Genomic DNA, 23,114 nt, shown 5'->3' with positions numbered 1-23,114 from the left:
GTATGTTAATCTCAAATCAACATTCCATGATCAGATATTTGTAAATTTGGAAAGCAAATTTCTAGTATGGAATAATGTACTGTTAGCCTGTCATTATTAGTTCCCTTCAGGGTCATATAAGGTCCTGATCAACCTGATTCTTTTTTTTAATAATAAGACAAATATTAAGTTTAACCATAATGTATAAACTGTTCTGTCATACCATGCCATTGTGTTACAGTGTGTGGGTTAAATGGAACACAATATGAGTGCAAGTGTGAGGAGCGTCATGTTTGGCCCAATGACACCTGCAGGGCCTATCATGAGTGTGATGAGATTGTGGGAGGCACTTGTGGATGTATTCAAGCTCTCCCTTCAGAGGGTCCGCTTTGCCAGAGAGGTGATTCATTGAATTTTCATAATCACGGATTTGTGATGTTGTAGTTATTATAATAGTCTCACGTATTCAGGTATTTTCTAAATACTGTTAAACATTTGACATATTAAACTATTAATATGACATTCATTTATATCTGGAAAAGAAACACATTTCAGAAATGAAATGTGTTTCTTTTCCAGATATAAATGGATGTCAGTTCATTCCATCTGTATGTGGTCCAAATTCAACCTGCACAAATCAATTGGGAGGTTACAGTTGCTCATGTTTGGATGGATTCACTGTAACAAACTCAAGTCTCCCCTTCACCGTCAATAACACATGTGCAGATATATATAATCAGATTTTTGTATAACCTTTAGAGTTTTGCTCAAGCTTGTTATTATAAATTTAGGCAAAACGCATAAGGATAAATATATTTTTTTAATTACATGACATTGTTTATTTATTTATTATTTACATTATTTATTACATGACCATCACATTGTTTAACCAACACAATTGAAAGTCTGTTACATCTGTTCCTCATTGAGTAGGTTTAATGTAACAAATAGGAATCATGTAAAAATTATGTAGGCTAACATGTAACAAATTTAAGTTAAACAAATTAATGGAGCTTAAGTGTAGTTCAGGCATACCACGACATGACAGCCAGCCATCAGCTGATGATCAACTGATCCGTAAGTCCTCCCACTAGTTGTCAACATCTTACATTTAAAAAAATAAATAAATAATAATAATAATAATAATAATCTAATTAGAAAATGATTCTAAATATTGAGATATTATTCTGAAAAAAAATTGTTATTCCCCTTCCAGATATAAATGAATGTTTGCTCAGATCATTTGTATGAGTTCCAAATGTGTCAATGCCTTTAGACTATGAAAATGTTACAAGATTCTAAGAATTTATGTAGCCTAGGCTTTATAATTTATAGAATTTATATAAGAAAGTATGTTGAAATTTCAAACCAAGTCATGTCAGTTTTTTTTAGTTCCAACAGTAACACTATCAACAACACCACCAACAACAACACCATTAACACCAACACTATCAACAACAACAGCATTAATAACAACACTATCAACACCATCAACTCCACCACTACCAACAACAACAATACAATTAACCCCAGCACAATCAACAATACAATTAACACCAACACAATTAACACCAACACCATCAACACCAACAACAACACCATTAACACCAACACCATCAACAGCAACACCATTAACACCAACACCATCAACAACAATAGAATTAACAACAACACCATTAATACCAACACCACCACCAACAACACCATTGCAGCAACACCATTAACACCAACACCATCAACAATACAATTAACACCAACACAATTAACACCAACGTTTACATGATATTTACTTGCAGAGTGTCACACAGCTCATTTTATGGTAAAACAGGGGTGTCCAATACTGCTCCTGGAGGGCTATCGTCCTGCAGAGTTTTGTTCCAACCCTAATCAAACACACCGTAAAAGTCTAAAGTCTTCAGGGTTACTTAGAAAATTATAAGTTGTATCATAAATCATATTATATGATTAATTAGGGATGGAGCTAATGTCAAGACAAAACTGTTCAGCAGTGAAAAAATATGAATAATAAGAAATGTATATGCCTCACTTTTAGGACACTTATACATGTCATACATGCAGCATATTTAGCATAGATTTGAGCCTTTTAAAACCCTAATAGGGCAACGTATCCTGGGAGATACAACTCATAAAATCCTATCTATATCAAATATTTAAAAAATTCCTTTGGATATGTTTTACTTAAGTCCAGATGATATTTAAAAGTGACATGAAATAATTGAATACAAATTTTCCACTCTTGTCTGTTTTAGCGTTAACAACAACGCCATCAACAACAACAACACCATCATCAACAACAACAACAACAACAACAACAACAACAACAACAACAACAACAACAACAACACCAACAACATCAACAACAACATCAACAACAACACCATCAACAATAACAACAACACCATCAACAGCAGCAGCAACAAACTCAACAACACCATCAACGGCAGCAGCAGGAGCAACAAACTCAACAACACCATCAACAGCAGCAGCAGCAGCAACAAACTCAACAACACCATCAACAGCAGCAGCAGCAGCAGCAACAACAAACTCAACAACACCATCAACAGCAGCAACAACAACAACAACAACAACACCATCAACACCAACACCAACACCATCAACAACACCATTAACACCAACAAGAATAACAACGACAACAACAGGTATGACCATCAAATTCTGATTTATAGCACAACTGTATGATGATGGTGAAAATTTGTATTAGTATTGAGAACTGTTGCTGAAACCTGTTGATTAAATTGACACTTACTGTAAGCTATTTTAACAGATATTATGCTAGTGACAACATATTATATAAAAACCAAGATATTGAAAACCAAGTCATCAAGTCAGATTATTTCACATGTTTGGTTTCTAGAAATATTAAGACATAAATACATAAAATGTAATTATTGCTTTTCATGTTTAGGAAAACAAATTATAGATTGACAAATCCTTTGCTTTTTAACTGTTTGGTTTCATGCAGGAAAAATTTGATTAAGATTTTTTGTTGTACTAATATTATTTTTATTCAACAGTGTCAACAACAGCACAGACAGGTACTGTGAATATAAATTTAAACACTGCACAAAAATAAATTATGTCTGGATTAAGATGATAATTTGTGTTTGCAGAGGCACAAAATTGGTATAATGCATATCAAAAAAATAACAGGAAATAATTTTCACCAATGTTCATTTCGCATACCCTTAGTAACTGGGTAGTATTAATATTTTGTATTAGTATTGTTTTAAGGATTGAGGATTGTTTTTAAAACCTGTTGATGCAATGCACATAAATGTGCATTTGTTTTACAGTTGTTGAAATGTCAATGACATTAAATAAGGCTTTTGACTCCAGTCTTACTGACCGGAATAGCGAGACTTACAAAGATTTATCTGGAAAAATTAAGACAGCAGTGAGTATTCCATGTTTCATATTTAATGAAATGTTTGTGTAATTTATGAAAATGAGCATTTAATTTTTGATACTTTAATACTAAACACAGCTCAGATTTAACTTTGAAGTCATAACATACATTTTTATTCATTTTAGTTTCTTTTGAATTATGTATGTATTTTTCTCCAACCACCACTTAACGGTCAGAAACAGTCATAGGATACAATGGGTACTTTTGATTTTTACAGATTGACACAAGTTATTCTAATAAGCTAACAGGCTACATTCCTGGAACTACAAAAGTCTCTAGATTCAGGTATGATCTACCATTTAAATTTTTACTTTTTTCACTCAACATTGCCACTTTTTCACTACTTTTTCATAGAAATCCAATGTTACTACAGTATCTTCACAGTATCTGTGGTTTGTGTTTTGCTCCATAGGCCTGGTAGTGTTATAGCAGATTATACAATAAGTGCAACATCAAAAAACCTTGATTTTAGAGCAGCAAACACAGATGTTTCTGACTCTCTAAAAGCACAAGGAATCAATTTAGCTGAAAATGCTTTTGCTCGGAGTGGTAAGGGTAGTCAATGCCTAATCTAAAACCCTTCACATTTCTTAGTTCCATCATATTTATTATGTTGTTGTTTGTTTTTGTTCATTGTTGGGTGATATGAGTTGTATGGTTTTTATTTTCAGAACAAAAGGTCTTAACAACAGATGAATTATATCCTCTGCAAAAGCTGGACCTGAATTGTCCACCCTCAGACTTTGCAAAGGGACCAATAACATGGATGGTGAATAACAAAGATCCTGCACTGGACAACACAAGATACATAATTTCAAACAACAGTAGCACTCTCACTGTGAAAAACACTAGTGAAAGTGACAGTGGTGAGTAATGTGGGGTTTATTTTTGTCTAGTCTGATATCTTAGATGGCAAAGTGCCTGACTGCTGTTAGTCCTGTTTTAAAAAGCAGACTACTGTAAAACTTTACTATAGTTTTATTGAAGTATTAGCACTGATATACTATAGCACAAGATGATACCATACCATATATGACATAGATCAAACAACCAAAATTAAGCTACACTTCCAGAACGTTGTCACGAACGTTCTCTCATTTACAAAGTATTTTGCTTATAATTATAGTAATAATTGTTCATTATGATTTTTCCCCCTCATGCAGGTCGATACGCATGCATCATACAAACAAATGAAATACCGTACATTCAGTGGCAAAGCGTTGTTATTAAACAACGCCCCACTATCATTGTGGGTGATCCTAACCGTGTTTTTTCATGTGAAGACAACACTGTCCAACTGAGATGTTCTGTTGATGCTGGCTACAGTATTGAGTGGGTCCTGAATGAAGCAGTACAAGCTTCAGGTTGTACATACAAATTGTCAGTACAAGTTACTTGTCATTTAAACATTCGATAAAACCCTCTGTGTTATTAATATGTTTTCTATATGCATTAGGATCTGACATGATCATATTAAACTATAATACTCAAAATTGTAAGGAGGAAACCTTTACATGCCGTCTCAAGGGTCTGTCACAACTACTTCAATACAGTTACAGCTGGAGCAGCGTCACAGTAAAGACAAGCACAGAACGTAAGCCTTCAGTTTCTTATTTTTTTCAGTATCAAATTACTTTTTACGGTTACGCGACTGAATGATTTGAACAAACTAACAGACTTTTCTTTCTATCGCATCACAGTTGATCTTGTGGTGTTGACTTTTTTGGTTCTTTTATTTAGTTACTGTTATAGACCCTTGCTATTTCTGACGTTTCTGAATAGTGTGGGGTACCCTGCAAGTCCCAAAATGTAATGTGATCTTATATTCTGAGAGAAGTTTCCTAAGTTTCCTTCTGACTTCCTCCTTCTCCAGTTTATGAATGTAAAAATGAAGAACTTGGACTTGGAAACTTAAACGACAAGAAAACAGGAATCTGTGAAAATGGCTTTAAAGGCACCATAACTTACAGATGTGAATCACATACCGATGGTCCTGAGTGGACACTAGTACAGGACAACTGTGTGCTTGAAGTTATTGACACATTAAAAAGCAAAGTTAAGGTAATCTATTGATCCTGTATACAATTTACAATCATCTGGCCATTTGAAATATTTCTAATATTTTATTTTTGTGTATTTTTGCAATTTAGTCCTTGATTGTGGAGGAGATTCCAGAGTTTATGGCTAACCTCAGTAGTGTCACAGCACAGAATAGTATTAATATAACACAGTCTCCTGCTACTGTCCAAGCAATTGTGGATATACTCTCTAACATTGCTGATTTGTCACAAACTACTTTCATCAATAAGCCAGTGATGGAGGTTTGTATATTCACATTCTAGCTTTTCTGTAGAATTTACTGTATAGTCATTGTATGCTTATTGAATTTAACAAGATAATGTCTATTAAGATAAACTAGTGGTGATTCAGTACAATAAAGGAGGCCTAACTGTGTTGTGCAATAGCCACCCTTACAAAAAATAAGTATTCTTCAATTTTATTTAATTAAGTACAGTATACTTAAGTACAGTTCAAGTACATCTTGAAGTATACTATTAAGTAAACTAATATGTGCTATTAGTATACTTGTAAGTGTGCTATTCCAATACTACTTGGGACTAAATTGGTCCACTTTTTAGTGTATAAGTAGTTTTAAGTATAACAGTAGTAATCTTTGAGTACACAACTAGTTTACAACTAAGTTTTTCATTTGTACTGCAGCTATAAGTGAAACTAGATGTACCGCATGGCGGTACAAAATATGACCACCGCTCAGGCCTGCACTGGCTTTCCACAAAAAGAAATGACGTGGAGCAATTTGGCTGTATTGCGTGTTTATGTATATACCTAAAAAAAGTAGTAGTATGTGCATGTCTGTCAGTGTGTGTGTGTATGTGTGTGTGTTTGTGTATGTGTGTGTCTGTGTCTGTGCGTGTATGTATGCGTGAGTACATGTGTGTGCCCGTGTGTGTTTGTGTGTGTGTCTGTGCATGTGGATTTGTATGTGTGTGCGTATGGGTGTGTGTCTGTGCGTGTGGATGTCAGTGTGTGTGCATGCTTGCGTTTGTTTGTATTCCTGCATGTGTGTGTGTGACAGTTAGGGTTGCCAACTTCAGAAAAGGAAAATGCGGGACAATCGTGGTTATTTATAGGAAAATGAGGGACACTCAAAATATTTGTACTGTATCACACAGTGTACGTCATTTCAGTGTCTGCAGTTAAGTTTGTGTTTAAAAGGTTATCAGACATAAACACATTTGTATTGCTTAACCTATTTATGTATTTAATTCTAAAAATAATTTTAATGTCATACATGAAAAAAGTCACATTACAAACAAACCATAGTTCAAAATAACAGCATTTATCTAAAATAGAAAGCTTTTTTAACATTATACACTAGGCTTACAGTTCAAAAGTTTGGGGTTAGTAAGATTATTTTTTGGGAAAAAAAATAAAGAAAGTAATTGCCTACTTTTATTCAGCAAGGATGCATTACATTAATCAAAAGTGACAGTTAAGATAATGTTACAAAAGCTTTCTATGTACTTTCTAAAAGCTTTAAAACATTAATAATAATCAGAAATGTTTTTTGAGCATATTATTCCCTCAGGTAGATTACATGTTTTCTTGCGTGGCTGGATGTTAGACTCATGAACAATAATCACGTTGTTTGCATTCGCCAAAATTGATTAGCCGTAATCAAAACGTGGACAGTGAAAGGAAATTACCGTTAGCGCGAGACGAGTCCGGCTTGAAGCGGAAGCGACCAGACGGCAGAGGATGTTCGCAAATCAAACAATGATTTGTCTCAAAACAGTGATTAAAAAAAGCTGTGATTGGATGATGACAGGTGTCGGTGATCATTCTCAAGTGTCGTGGTCAGCACTGCTGCTGTTGCTGTTGTATCAGTCAGTGGTTTATCAGCTTGTCAAAAAACGGGACATGGGAGGTCACGCAAGGGACAAATAAATTAGGCCCAAAATGCAGGACGTCCCGCCTAATTCGGGACAGTTGGCAACCTTAGTGACAGTATCATCCTAAACCAGCAACCCTTCGCTCAACACCACCATCTACAGGCCGATGAGTGTCACTAAATGTGCACATAAATGAATTTATTTTATACCCCCCCATGGATGAAATTCTACGAAACTTAGCATACCCCCAGAGGATGTCAAGTTAATCATACACATGAAATATGGTGCAGTTCTGAACATCTCAACTGAAGATAGGGGCGATTAAAGCAGAATAATATTGCATTTTCATTTTTTATGGGAGGGGCGCAAATCACAAATGAGTGATTATGGGCTAGGTTGATGTTGGCCCTTAAGAGCAACATACCATAAAAATTTCTTCATCCTCGGTGCCACGGTTCAGGTAGTTATTTAGGAAAAACTGCATTTTTTGGGTTTGGGGGGGCCCAGCACGGGGGGGGGGGAGTGGCCCCCGGGGACCGAACGAAATTTTTCCGTAAAAGTCTAGTGGGGCTACATGCCCACCAAATTTCATGTTCCCCGGTGTTTCGGTGTCCCTGGTATCGTTGACGAAAAATTCACGGGGGCCCCAGCGCGGGGGGGGAAGTGGCCCCCGGGGACCAAACGAAATTTTTCCGTAAAAGTCTAGTAGACCAACATACCATAAAAAATTCTTCATCCTCGGTGCCACGGTTCAGGTAGTTATTTAGGAAAAACTGCATTTTTTGGGTTTGGGGGGGCCCAGCGCGGGGGGGGAGTGGCCCCTGGGGACCAAACAAAATTTTTCCATAAAAGTCTAGTGGGGCTACATGCCCACCAAATTTCATGTTCCCCGGTGTTTCGGTGTCCCTGGTATCGTTGACGAAAAATTCACGGGGGCCCCAGCGCGGGGGGGGAAGTGGCCCCCGGGGACCAAACGAAATTTTTCCGTAAAAGTCTAGTAGACCAACATACCATAAAAAATTCTTCATCCTCGGTGCCACGGTTCAGGTAGTTATTTAGGAAAAACTGCATTTTTTGGGTTTGGGGGGGCCCAGCGCGGGGGGGGAGTGGCCCCCGGGGACCAAACGAAATTTTTCCATAAAAGTCTAGTGGGGCTACATGCCCACCAAATTTCATGTTCCCCGGTGTTTCGGTGTCCCTGGTATCGTTGACGAAAAAATTCAGTAGATGACGAAAAAAAAAAAAAAAAAAAACTATATGACTAACAATCCCTATATGACCGCTTTCGCTAGCTACGCTAGCGGCGGTCATAATTATACTTTAAAGTTTCTCAAAAAGATTCAGTACAAGTATAGGCCAAATATACTGACATTATAAGTCTAGTTAAGTTAAGTATACTTAAGTGTAATTTTAATATATTTACAGAAATACATAAAAAGTAGATTGCGATACTCCTCATTCACAAAACCCACAGTAAATGATAAACTGCTCAACAGAAGGGCATAGTCTATATTAGTGGTTCTCAACGGGGGCGTTCAGAGAACAACGGGGGGCGTTGGAAGCAAAATTTTTGAAAGGGGGGCGTTCAGGTGTTAATGGGGGCATTCACGAGTTTAAATATGTAACGCAAATTTTTGTTCATTTACTTTTATTAATTTTAAGCATATAGTAATTTAGTTGTAATAAACACTTTAAGTGGGCTATTTAAAAAGTGTTAGGACTATGTTTTTGTTAAATTATGTTGTAAAACATATGCGCAGAGTGTGATATTGTGTGTGCACGCGCATCTATGGTGCGCGTGAAAGAATACCTCAGCAGCGCTAAAAAAAAAAACATTCGTCCGCACCCGCTCTAGGCCTACTCCTGACCGCAAGTCCACCGTCCGTCAGTGTTGTAGGTAGGCACTAGGCAGGTTTTTTTGTGTTCATCTCTATTGCATTACGATTGAAAGCAGTATCAATAATGTCAAAAATATGATGTGCAGTCAAGTTCGGGTATGTGTATGCTGTAAGTGTTCTCACCGCGCGCGCTTGTTGTGATTCGAGGAGTTTTGACGAGTAGTATTTTGACGACTTGATATTATTTCTTATTCAAAAGTTTAGAATGCCTAACATTCTAAAATCTTCCAGTTTAATGCGACATGTAGCGACTCTATTATTTTTCCAGTCATAGACCAGCGCTCAAGCACTGACTAGAATCCAACGCTGACAAGAATCAGCATTCACGAGCTCAAAAATGTGTTTGGCGCTGACAACAATCCGGTGGTGCCGAGAATCCAGTGCTGACTAAAATCACGCAGCGGAGGAATGGAAAGTTGACAAGCCATTAAAAAGTATTGACTTAAGAAACACTTATATTTTTCAAATATTTTCAATAAATCATGTTCCCATTCACTCTGGCGACGAATTTTAAAATTCATTAAACTAGGCTATATTCTATTTAAGGTAAAACTTTTAAATTTTTAGGCATTAGCCTAACTAATTCAAATCCCAAATGCCAAAATGTTTTCTTTGTTCACCAAGTAATTTACTGGTCAGGCATAATTGTTAACTCGCAAGGAGTAAGGAGAAAATGAGGAGAAAATGACAATTTGATGGATAATTTAAATATATTCTGCAGTCACATGTTGGTAATGTATTCATTCCGCCATCACATCTGAGCTCGAAACACTGCTTGGGTAGTTTCAAGATATAAAAATAATTAATAATACAAAAATAATTTAATTGTTCATATGTGTTTATTCTTGTTAGAAGATTTTTTTACTGATTATGAACACAAATTAATCACAACAAACCAAATTAATTGTAATTGTATTAATTATACCATTGAAGAAAACAAGCTGATACCATGGTATTTTAGGCCTACAATTCTAACATAATTTTTCATGAAAAATCATGATTGTATTTATTTATTTTTCGAAAGTAAGGTTAATGTAAGCAGCTTCTTGCAATACTCTCCTAAATGCTCAATAAAACCTAAGTGCAAACATTACCGCTTTAATGACCGTCCTTTATTTTTCAGTGCATTTGTTTTACAATGTATGGCTATTACTGTCATGGAATTAATATTATAACTATTATTATGTAGTAGTGTAATGTAGACAGACACAACTAAAAGAGGTTTGAATTTTTCTTTGTTTAATTTGCACACTGAATATGGGTTGGCACTTTTAATTTTGAACTCTCAAAGTGCACCAGATTGATGAATTTAACATAAAAATGCACAAAATTTTCTTACGGGGGGGGGGGGGCATGCCCCCGAACCCCCCTAGAAGGCCCGAGGTACACTCACCACAGATTTACCAAAATCCTGTGAGAAACACTGGTATTGCTATGTCAGTGCAGTTTATAACTTGTTTTTTGGATAAATCACAGTGGAGTATAGTTCAATTGTATTAATAAAAGACAATTTTGCACTTATTTCATCTATTAACTCTCACTCGTTCCTGGTCGCTCATTAGTTTGGGGGTGGGGGGCGTTCAGGGACCTGGATATAGGGGGCACTGGCCCAAAAAAGGTTGAGAACCACTGGTCTATATGAAGAGATGCAAAAGCCTCTAAGTGCCATCTGAAATTCTCTTCTAGAATGATCATTTTTTATCAAGCTCAATGAAAATTACCTATTAATTGTCATTTAAGTGAAATTACTGAACTTAAATATACAAGCTTGATAAAAATTATAATTCTAGAAGAAAATTTCAGATGGCAAAAAATGTCAGCCTATAACTTATATTACATGATCATATATTCTGCCATTTAAACAGCATAGAAATCATAAAATAATTAAACCACCATTTTACTTGCATCAAGCAACTCTGTTGGTTTTTTTATAATTAGTATTAATATAATTGTTACATTTAATTTATTGGCACACTTTAATATGTGAATTACATGATCTGAAAACTGAACATTTAGCATTGTCAGGCTTTTATTTGTGCTTAATAGATAAAACAACGGCGCTGCGCACTCGGGTGTATGGCTCTATAACTTTGACCAGTCACAAGATGGCGCTATTTTCGACACTCTTGATGCTTTGAGTCTTTTCCCGGAACAATCAGTGGAAAGCCTCAGTACTTCATGAGGCTTCATTTGCCCATCCCTACGAGAAACTAATGGGTTCATTTTGGGGTGGTCTAGTATTCTGTAATGGATCCATTGGAGAATTGCTGAATCCAAGTGCAGTGCAGACACCCCGACACAACAGTTACAGGAAAAATACTTGACAAAGACAAATGGTAAACATGGCTTAAATACACAAGGACTAGTGACTAAACAAAACACACCTGTGAACATGATTAGACAATTAACCAATGACAACATGACACAAGAGACTAGGGAACCACATGGCAAGATCACATGACAAGACAGAAACATGACTGTAACATGACATTTTAACCCAAAACAAAACTATACATTACAATCATGGATTAAACTGGTTTATTATATTATATTATATTATTATATTATATTATATTATTTTTTTGTGAAATTATTTATTAAAATGTGTGTCCTGTTAGATTATCCAAATATCTTCTTCTTTTTTTTAAAGATTATCCAAATATCTTATATATCAATATTTCCACATTTTATTGGCTAAACTTATTAGCCCATAAAATCATATTAAGAGCATCATATTAAAAAAAACATTATATTCAATTTTCAGAATTTCCTTAAAACAGTGGACATCATTGTATCAGGTAATGTCAGTGATACATGGAACGAATTGAACAAAGGAAACACCACAGACAGCACCAGCATTCGACTTTTGGACGCTATTGAGAAGATAAGTGACCGTCTCAAAGATGAGTTTGTTATTAATGAAACATCTATTCAGCTGAACAGAACTACAATTAAAAACTCATTCAGTATGGCATCAACACTGCCAAACTCAACTACAGAGATTTTCATACCACAGGTTCCTAATGTGACTACCATAACCATCATAATCTTCTCGACTCTTGACAATGTCCTACCTACTCGTGATATTAATAATGACAGTAGGAATTCAGATGTGCGCATCAATGGAGATGTGGTTGTTGTTAAGGTTAATGAAACACTTAACAACATTTCTTTTGCATTTGACATAACTAATCAGTCTTTGGGAAATCCTCAGTGTGTCTTTTGGAACTTCAGTCTTGACGCATGGGATTCCACTGGATGTAAACTCTCAAGGAATGAAACTGGCAAGATTACATGTCAATGCAACCACACAACATCTTTTTCAATCCTGATGTCTCCATTTTCTATTCCAGGCAATCTCTTAGCCTATATAACTTACATTGGTGTAGCTATTTCAATGGCCAGCTTGGTAATATGCCTCATTATTGAGATTATCGTGTGGAAGTCAATGACAAGAAATGACACATCCTACATGCGACATGTCTCCATAGTCAACATTGCCGTGTCCCTGCTGATCGCAAACATCTGTTTTATCATTGGAGCCGCAGTCGCAGAACAAGAGCAACCAACATCAGTGGGTCGCTGCAGTCCAGCGGTTTTCTTCATGCACTTTTTTTACCTGGCTCTTTTCTTCTGGATGTTGATTTCAGCGCTGCTGCTCTTTTACCGTACAGTCATGGTCTTGTCCCAAATGTCAAGGACCAAAATGATGTCCATTGCCTTCATAGTTGGTTATGGTGCGCCTTTGCTCATAGCGGTCATTACTGTTGCGTCGACAGCTGGACCACAGAATTATATCACGAAACAATATGCATGCTGGCTGAACTGGAATGAATCTAAGGCCCTACTGGCATTTGTGATTCCAGCTCTCACTATTGTAGCCATAAACCTTGTGGTTTTGATTGTGGTTCTGTATAAGATGTTGAGGAGAGGAGTTGGTGCCACAACTCAACCGGATGAGAAACATGCCCTGGTGGTCATTGCCCGATGTGTGGCCATATTGACTCCTATCTTTGGTCTAACATGGGGATTTGGAATTGGAACCATGGTGTCCAGTGCATTAGGCATTCATGTGGTGTTTGCACTCCTCAATTCACTGCAGGTATCACTTTCTATCTCTATCAATTCTATATTAAGGTTACATTTCCAATTTGTGCAATCTAGTAATGTTGCACATAATGATTTATAATGCATGTCCATGGTTTTATTTTTCAATGGATTTAAAATTGAACCATATCGTAACTAATACCTGTATTTGTAACACTTCCTTTAACAGGGATTATTTATTTTGGTGTTTGGAACACTTTTAGACAGCAAGGTATGAGTTTACTTCTTTTGCTTTGCACTGTAAGAGCTTAAGTACAGTCACTTACATTTCTAATGCTGCATTTAATCTAATCTACCATTATCCCCCGGTTTCACAGACCAGGATTAAGATAGTCCCCGACTAAAATGTTAGTTTGAACTGTTTTAACTGAAAGCAACTTGCACTGACATATCTTATTATGTCAGTGGCATTGTTTTGTCTCAAGATGCACACCTGGCTTAATCTAAGCCCTGTCTGTGAAACCAGGCCTATATGCATTATATTAAAACATTCATTACAAATTTGACAACAGCATATCACCCTGGCAGGCTTTATTTAGATTGTTATTTGAATGATAGTACACTATCTTTCTTATTACACGACTGGCCACCAAATACGTGAACATGAAAAATGTATATGAGTTGAAATTATTTAATAAATATACCTGTATATTAAGAAAATAAGGGAAAAAGTCTACTATAACGTACAATTGATGGTCAGCAATACGGACACTGTAACACAGCATTACAGTATTAATAGGCATTTACATTACAAATGATAACTGAGACCCTAACAGAGATAGCATCAGGTGCTTTTGTATCCTTTTGTATGAAGATACGATTTCTGGATGTAAAGAGATCTTTTTTGTTGCAGGTTCGTGAGTCACTAGCAGGAAAGCTATCACTACAGAAACTCAGTTCCAACCATACCAAGGTAAATGTCATTCTATAGCATCACACACTTATAGGACTTTATCTAATGTTCAAATTCTAACCATTGTTAAAATATATTTACATTATTTGACTCACAGAGCACCAGTGCAGGATCATCATCCACATCTGGACTCAATTTATTTCAAAGGATGCGACGGAGGAGTGAGTAGATGGCATATATCTTGTTATTATTGTCACTTGGATAAATGTTACTGCTAAATAAATTAATGTAAAGACAATAGTTATGCGAGTAATATACATCTAACTATTTGCAGATGTGTACAACGTGTCCGAAGCCAACCTTTCCTCGGCAGTTACAGACAGCTCCAATGGCTCACATGCCATTATCAACAATTAAAACACACTCTAAAAGTGTTTCCTCCACTGCAGTGTGTGTTTGTGTTTGGTGGAAGAAATGTTTCCATGTTCTAAGATCATTAGTCTAATGATAAGGTTACAATACGACTTTTTGCTTCATTGTGTAATATACTGGACTTGAAAAACCAGGGTAATTTTTCACAAATCAAGTAAGTTTATGTGGTTTGTGAAGTTCACTTTTGTTTTATATTAGACATTTATGTGTGAGTTGTTGTTGTCCAGTTGGTTTAATTGCATCCTGGTTTTCTGCTTTGTTATGATAAATTATAAACGTTTCCAAAATTTACAAATGTTACTTTTGACCAATAATTACTAATAATTAAATGCCTCTTCATATTGTATTTACTGGGTTTACCACGAGCGCGGGATGCCGGGATTTGACGTTTACAGTCGCTGCTGAGAAATGATGAAGATCAAGGGATAAAGGGCTGAATTGGGATCTGTTTCTTGCAAACAACACATGGATTCTAAAAATTTGGATTACACCAACCAATCTAATAAAATTGATGTCTTTTGTGAATTTATGTTGTGTTTTAGTGTATTATGGGTCTATAGGAGAAAACGCCTTTTGTGTCTCACGGTAAATAAACCAAATATTACAAAATGGTTAAACGATTAAAGAAGGTATTTTTAAGGTTTTAAAGTGTATTCTTGTTTAACACCATGTAGGCTAATCCTCCGAAACGAGTTTGCAGCAGAAGGCACGAACAGAGCGAAATGTTATTATTTATGAGTACGTTAAACTATTAAAATTAATTGATAAGACAATTGAATGCAATAGAGTCAAAACCACGATTTTAATATGCATAAGTTAAATAGGAATACATACAAATTTGTACGTCGGTGAAGTTGTTTATTAAATTACGTTTTTTTGCTGTCAGTAGGTAAATATTATACGTACTCACTGTACTCAACAGGGTTCACTGAAGTCATTTTCGAATGCGCATGCGTCGCGTCTGAACGCGTTGTTGTCTTTGGAGCTCTATGATTTGATTTATAATTCTTGATTTTTCCCTTTAAACTCACTTACAACGAACATTTTTTACTTTTCCTCACTGAGAAGCACTACTGCTCAAACCTCATAGTTAGCCTACAACGCGGACTGTTGAGCAGACGCGTCTCAAGCCTATTAGTGATCCAATGCTGGATACTCTTATAGGTTACGTCCGTGGATCACGGCTGAACGCGTCTTCTCCACACTCACTTACAAACAAACATGGCGAATTTATCAGATGTAAGTAGTCTACCTCTTGGTGCAGGTGAAGATACATTTGAGCTGCACGCGTTGCAGTCTGAGCTGGAAGCTGTTGAGAAACAGATCCACGACCTTTTAGTGAGACAGGCCGAGCTGATAGACCGGCGGTTAGCTCTTGAAACATCACGCGCCGATGCACACAAATCAGTGATTAACGTTACTAACCCGCTGACTCCGACCTCGTCTACTCCGTGCGTTACTCAGCATCGGTCCCGAGCGCCGAGGTCGCGATCGCGATCAGCCATGGTCTCGTTCACTCCGGCTCCAACACGCCACCACGAAGCCTGGATGGTTCCGCAGCGGAAGACGCGAGTCCGGTCTAGACCAAGACTCTCTCCGCCCCTCCCGGTTTTCGAGTTATCCACACAAAACTGCTTCTCCCCTCTACGCGAAACCGAACGCGATGCTGTGATCATCGGCGATTCCATCGTTCGGCACGTACACGCTACATTAGGTAAAAGTAAGGTGCACAGTCACTGCTTTCCTGGTGCTCATGTTTCTGAAATTGCTGCTCGCGTTCCCGAGATTCTGAACGATGACGAGCGCGTTGGAACTGTGGTCCTGCACGCGGGAGTGAACGACATCAGGCTGCGCCAGACAGAGGTTCTGAAGAAAGACTTCAGGAATCTGATCGATACGGTACGCAGCACATCGCCTGAAACAACGATCATAGTGTCAGGACCGCTTCCCACGTACCGACTAGGACATGAAAAGTTTAGTAGACTATTCGCGCTAAATGAATGGTTAATGTCATGGTGCAATGAGCAGAAATTGCTCTTTGTAAATAATTGGAATCTATTTTGGGAGCGTCCTAGGCTTTTCCGTGCCGATGGCTTACACCCAAGCAGATTCGGAGTGGATCTTCTATCGGATAACATCTCCAAAATATTAAATACCATTAAAGGGATAGTTCGCCCAAAAATGATATTTAAGCCATGATTTACTCACCCTCAAGCCGTTCGAGATGCATATGTCAATCTTTTTTCAGACGAACACATTTTCAGTTATTTTAGAAAATGTCTTAGATCTTTCAGTGGTTATAATGTGAAGCAATGGGGCCCAGCTGATTCAAGTCGCAAAATGTGCATGCATCCTTCACAAAAATAATCCATCCGGCTCCAGGGGAATAAACGAAGGCCTTCTGAGGGTAATCCGTGCAGTTTTGTCGTAAAAATATACATATTTAAAACTTTATAAACGAAAATAACTGGCTTCCGGTGGCGGTCGGTGCGCGTTCATGGAGATGGTTGCTGGCATATGACGTAGGACATAACGCAGGAAGCGTCGTGACGTAGACCGAGCGTGACAGCGCAGCCAGAGAGCAGAGCAAAACAAAACTCTACGTTCGCTCTACGTCACGACGTCATTCATCTCCATGAACGCGCGCCGACCGCCACCGGAAGCCAGTTATTTTCGTTTATAAAGTTTTAAATATGTATATTTTTACGACAAAACCGCACGGATTACCCTCAGAAGGCCTTCGTTTATCCCTCTGGAGCCGGATGGATTATTTTTGTGAAGGATGCATGCACATTTTGCGACTTGAATCTGCTGGACCCCATTGCTTCACATTATAACCACTGAAAGATCTAAGACATTTTCTAAAATAACTGAAAATGTGTTCGTCTGAAAAAAGATTGAAATATGCATCTCGAACGGCTTGAGGGTGAGTAAATCATGGCTTAAATATCATTTTTGGGCGAACTATCCCTTTAAATGACTAGTAACCAATAGTCCAAATCATAGTCTCTTCTGCACCAATTTAAATGATATAAATACTAGTGTAGAACATTGCATAGAAACTGTGTCTATTCCTCGTTTAGTGAGATCAAATAATAATTCTACTGCAGGATCTAGGAAAAATCTAAATGTTATTAAAACAGAAAATGTTGCTATTAGTAAACAAAAACAATTTTTAAAGCTAGGTCTTCTAAACATTACATCACTCACACCTAAGGCAGTTATTGTAAATGAAATAGTCACAGATAATAGCTTCGATGTACTTTGCCTTACTGAAACCTGGCTTAAACCAAATGATTATTTCGGTCTAAATGAGTCTACTCCATCTGGATACTCCTATAAACATGAACCCCGTCTGATTGGTCGTGGCGGCGGTGTTGCAACAATCTATAGAGATATTCTCAATGTTACTCAGAAAACGGGTTATAAGTTTATTTCGTTTGAAGTACTTGTACTAGATGTTACGCTCTTAGATGTTAGAAAAAAAATCCATATTATCTTTAGCCTTGGCTACCGTATATAGACCGCCTGGGCCTTACGCTAATTTCCTAAAAGAGTTTGCAGATTTTCTCTCAGATCTATTGGTCAATGTAGATAAAGCATTAATTGTTGGAGATTTTAACATACACGTAGATAATTCAAATGATGCGTTAGGGGCTGCGTTTATAGATTTATTAAATTCCTTTGGGGTCAAGCAAAACGTCACCGGACCAACTCATCGTCTTAATCACACACTCAATTTAATTATATCATATGGAACCGATCCAACCGATATAGATATCATTCCACAAAGTGATGATATCACTGACCATTACTTGGTAACTTGCATATTACATACTGCTGTAATATGTCATGCTGCACCGCGTTATCGACCAGGCAGAACAATCCTTCCATCCACCATAGATAATTTCTCAAAATGCTTATCTAATCTGTCTCAGCTGCTGCCTGAACCCAAACAAACAGATGAACTAGAAGAACTAACTAGCACTATGAGCACCATTCTCTCTAGAACATTGGATGTTGTTGCACCCATTAAATTAAAAAAGGTCAGAGAGAAAATTAAAGCACCATGGTACAATAATACTACGCATGTTCTAAAGAGAGAAACCCGTAATTTAGAGCGTAAATGGAAACAAACTAATTTAGAGGTCTTTAGAATCGCGTGGAAAGACAGTATGTCACGTTATAAAAAGGCCCTAAAAGCGGCCAGGGCTGAGCACCTCCGCAAACTAATAGAAAATAACCAAAACAATCCTAGGTTTTTATTTAACACCGTGGCTAGACTAACAAATAAACAGACGTCACCCGAACAAAATATCCCGTTACAGTTTAGTAGTAATGATTTCATTAACTTCTTCACTGAGAAAATAGAAAACATCAGAACCACAATTGTAAACGTTCAGTCCTCAATCGCGCCTTATAATTCAACCTCAATTATCACCCCGCAAGAACAATTACAGTGCTTTACAACTATAGAACAAAAAGAGTTAAATAAACTTATCACTTCATCTAAAACAACAACATGTTTATTAGATCCTATACCAACTAAACTACTGAAAGAAGTGTTACCTGTAGTGGAAGAGCCTCTCCTCAATATTATTAACTCATCTTTATCTTTAGGTCATGTTCCAAGAACATTTAAACTGGCAGTTATAAAACCTCTCATTAAGAAACCACAATTAGATCATAATAATCTAGCAAATTATAGACCCATTTCAAATCTTCCATTTATGTCTAAAATACTAGAAAAAGTTGTGTCCGCTCAACTGGGCTCTTTCTTGCAAGAAAATGATATCTATGAAAAGTTTGTCAAGATTCAGGCCGCATCATAGCACTGAAACTGCGCTCGTTAAAATCACAAATGATTTACTTTTAGCTTCTGACCAAGGCTGTATCTCAATACTAGTTTTACTTGATCTAAGTGCTGCGTTCGATACTATAGATCACACAATACTCTTAGATCGACTACAAAATTATACTGGTGTTCAAGGACAAGCATTGAGCTGGTTTAGATCATACTTATCTGACCGCTACCATTTTGTCTATTGTGTGCCGCAGGGATCTGTGTTAGGCCCTCTATTATTCTCAATATATATGATGCCACTTGGAAATATTATAAGGAAACATGGAATTAGTTTCCATTGTTATGCTGATGACACTCAAATATATATTTCATCACGGCCGGATGAAAACGCTAAATTAACCAAATTGACAGAGTGTGTTAAAGATATAAAAGATTGGATGACGCGTAATTTTCTTTTATTAAATCCAGACAAGACAGAGGTAATACTTATCGGTTCAAAAAACCGCCCACAGAACCTCTCACAATACAACTTTGACATCGTAGGATGTCCTGTTACTTTATCCTCTACAGTAAAAGACCTGGGTGTTATACTCGATTGTAACCTGTCTTTTGAAAATCATATTTCGTATGTTACAAAAACAGCCTTTTTCCACCTTAGAAACATTGCTAAGCTACGTAATATGCTATCAGTTTCTGATGCAGAAAAGTTAGTTCATGCATTCATGACCTCGAGACTAGATTACTGTAATGCTTTATTAGCCGGTTGTCCTGCATCCTCAATAAACAAGCTACAGTTAGTCCAAAATGCAGCTGCTAGAGTTCTTACTAGATCAAGAAAATATGATCATATAACACAGATTTTATCATCACTACATTGGCTACCTATAAAGTTCTGTATTAATTATAAGTTATTGCTACTGACTTATAAAGCCCTAAACGGCTTAGCTCCAGTCTATTTAACGGATCTTCTATCGCCCTATAATCCATCGCGCGCTTTAAGATCAATAAATTCGAGGCTTTTGGTCATACCTAGGATATCCAGATCAACCAAAGGAGGGAGAGCATTTTCACATTTGGCTCCGAAACTCTGGAATAGTCTTCCTGATACGGTTCGTTGCTCGGACTCGCTCTCCCAGTTTAAAACTAGATTAAAGACGCATCTTTTCGGCCAGGCATTCATATAATATTGTTAATCTTACAATTCATATAATATTGTTAATCTTACAGTTCAAACTACAATCCGGCCTCTAGTTCATAAATGCCAGAGGAGAACTGGCCCCAACTGAGCCTGGGTTCTCCCAAGGTTTTTTTTTTCTCCATTAGGTCACCTGATGGAGTTTTAGGACACCATTAGGTCACTTGATGAAGTTTTTTCGGTTCCTTGCCACTGTTGCCTTTGGCTTGCTCAGTTGGGGATATTTCGGGGATATTTAATTTTATTCTATCAATCAATAAATTCCACTAGAAACAAACCTTGTTGTATTATTTTATTTTAATTTAATACTGTGAAGCTGCTTTGATACAATCTGTATTGTGAAAAGCGCTATACAAATATACTTGATTTGATTTGATTTGATTTACTCTGCTGCATTGTGAGTTGTTGTGAGTTGGGCATGTTGACCTGCAGTTTTCAATAAAGCAGATTTGTTGTCTCAATTCAAGTCAAGTCTATTTCTTGAAACAAGACGATTCATCTTTTACAAATAACACAGCAGCTTAAAACCTTATGACATGTCAAAAAAGCTTGTTTCATCTGAGATATGACTCAAAACAAGATATTTTCAAGACAGATTCACTTAAAGGCACAATATGTAACTTTTTTGCTTTCAAAATAGCAAAAATCACTATATCTATGTTATATATATTTTTTAGTTGTGTACTTACATTATCCCGACTGTTTCCAACAACTTTCAAACCAGGAGAAATTTTAATTTAATTCGAAGACACGGCACGTTTCTTTATTTCCGTTTTGTCGCCGCCAATGCCGTCATATCCGCGTTGTCCCTGGTTTCCGCTCGTGCTGCCATGGTAACCAAAGCTATGAACCAGAGCCGTCTGATAGTAACCAAGACGACAGACATGGACCACTGTAGTACGCAATGTCTATTTGCACGCTGTTGTTGTTTCGTTCAAACATTATGGACCATGGCAAGCAGACTTTGGATAAAAAAGGAGAACTAAAACGAGAATCAATATCAGCGCGGTGTTTTCGAGATGCCGAGAGCTCCCATAGACAGTATATAAACGAGAGCTCCACGTCCGAGACTTCGACCTCTCCTACATGTACTTTATTAAACAGGTGAGCACATTTACATAAAACTAATCAATGTTTTATAGTTCAACAATGATAAAATGTCAGAATATGATCTGTATGTTATTCTAATGTTGATCTGGTTTACTGCTAGTCTCATACAGACAAACTAACACATACATTTTGAAGGATTAAAATGTAAGAATATGTTTTTAGATCTGCTGATCCTATTTCCCTACATAACATCACATAAAAAACTAAGGTGAACTATACTGTATTGGGCATTCAAGGTGAACATGAGGGCATCCATTTACTGATTAGATTTAACAGTTTCCTTTGAAGGGGTTTTGTTAGTCTTTGATCTTTCTACTAAGAGTTGAACTATGTGTGAATGTTTACCTAGTCTTGGTTCTCGTGACCATGTGTTGTTTATACAATTTGGGGGTACCATTATCTCAGTTGGGGGTAATTGCCTCTATTGTCTTTAGATGATTAGATTCAGTAGTCATCTCTAAGGCTGTGTGTAAGTTCAGCACCTTTAAGGACAGCCCACTGAATGGCCTATAAGATACCATGTAAAGTTCCCTCAGTCAGCTCATGTTGGAAGTTTCTACAGCCGCATACAGTGGAGTTCTCAATAAAGAACAACTTCTGTTGAACGCGATCCCAACTGTCTCACTGGTCTCTGCTTCGATCAAAGAAAACTTTACAACAATTTCAACACATTCAAATGCAGTTTAGTGTGCTAGTGTAATGTTAGACCAAGTGAAACTGTCATGGCTCGAAGGAAAAGTCAAGGATTCAATAGCAAGTGAAACTGGTGTTTATTAACACAATAGTAAGAGGTAGTGTAGGTTGAGATATCAGGCAACAGTAGAATAACAGGCTCGGCAACGCAGGACTCAGTGGGCAGGCAGTAACGGACAAACCGCAGACGATCCTCGGAACAGGCAGACGAATCTCAGAACAGGAACACAGGAAACCGCATCAGATCCTCAGAACTGGCAGGCGAGTCTCAGAACAGGAATACAGAAACTGGAGCGGGGGAGAGAAGACTGTGAGCCGAGCCTGAACCTCCACAACCATCTGACAAAGACAGGACGAGGTAACAAACAATATATAGGACAACGCTCATTCAAAACAGCTGACGCTGATCAGCTCATCAGCGGAGATAACGAGCCGTGCTGATGAGCCGCGCCCATTCATACAACATACACACACACACACATAGCGAGGGCGAGTCAATGAATCCATGAACCGTGACAGTACCCCCCCTCCTAGGAACGCCGCCTGGCGTTCCCAGACACCCTTACCTGTCGATTGTAATCATCAATAAGGGAGTGGTCCAGGATGTCCCTAGCAGGAACCCAACTTCTCTCCTCCGGACCGTAACCTTCCCAGTCCACCAAGTACTGGAAACCGCGTCCC

At 37.4% G+C, this 23,114-nt stretch overlaps 1 protein-coding gene across 1 annotated transcript; it reads left to right on the top strand.

Annotated features, from left to right (window-relative positions):
* Positions 1-1,354: 1,354 nt before the first annotated feature.
* On the top strand, positions 1,355-15,236 carry LOC311068341 (adhesion G protein-coupled receptor F4-like; the record flags this gene model as incomplete). The annotated part of the gene is made up of 13 exons (XM_084090724.1): positions 1,355-1,752; positions 2,409-2,660; positions 3,840-3,976; positions 4,099-4,293; positions 4,591-4,791; positions 4,884-5,021; positions 5,301-5,488; positions 5,578-5,748; positions 12,004-13,341; positions 13,516-13,557; positions 14,200-14,259; positions 14,357-14,420; positions 14,534-15,236. The coding sequence occupies 13 exons, from the start codon at positions 1,355-1,357 to the stop codon at positions 14,614-14,616; spliced, it is 3,267 nt and encodes a 1,088-aa protein (XP_083946850.1). The 3' UTR covers positions 14,617-15,236.
* Between the last annotated feature and the right edge of the window lie 7,878 nt (positions 15,237-23,114).

The sequence above is a fragment of the Abramis brama genome (genome assembly GCF_963993115.1).
Source record: "Abramis brama genome assembly, chromosome: 18".
Classification (NCBI taxonomy): Eukaryota; Metazoa; Chordata; class Actinopteri; order Cypriniformes; family Leuciscidae; genus Abramis; species Abramis brama.
The sequence above is the reverse complement of the archived record's forward strand: the minus strand, read 5'-3'. Positions and strand labels throughout refer to the sequence as shown.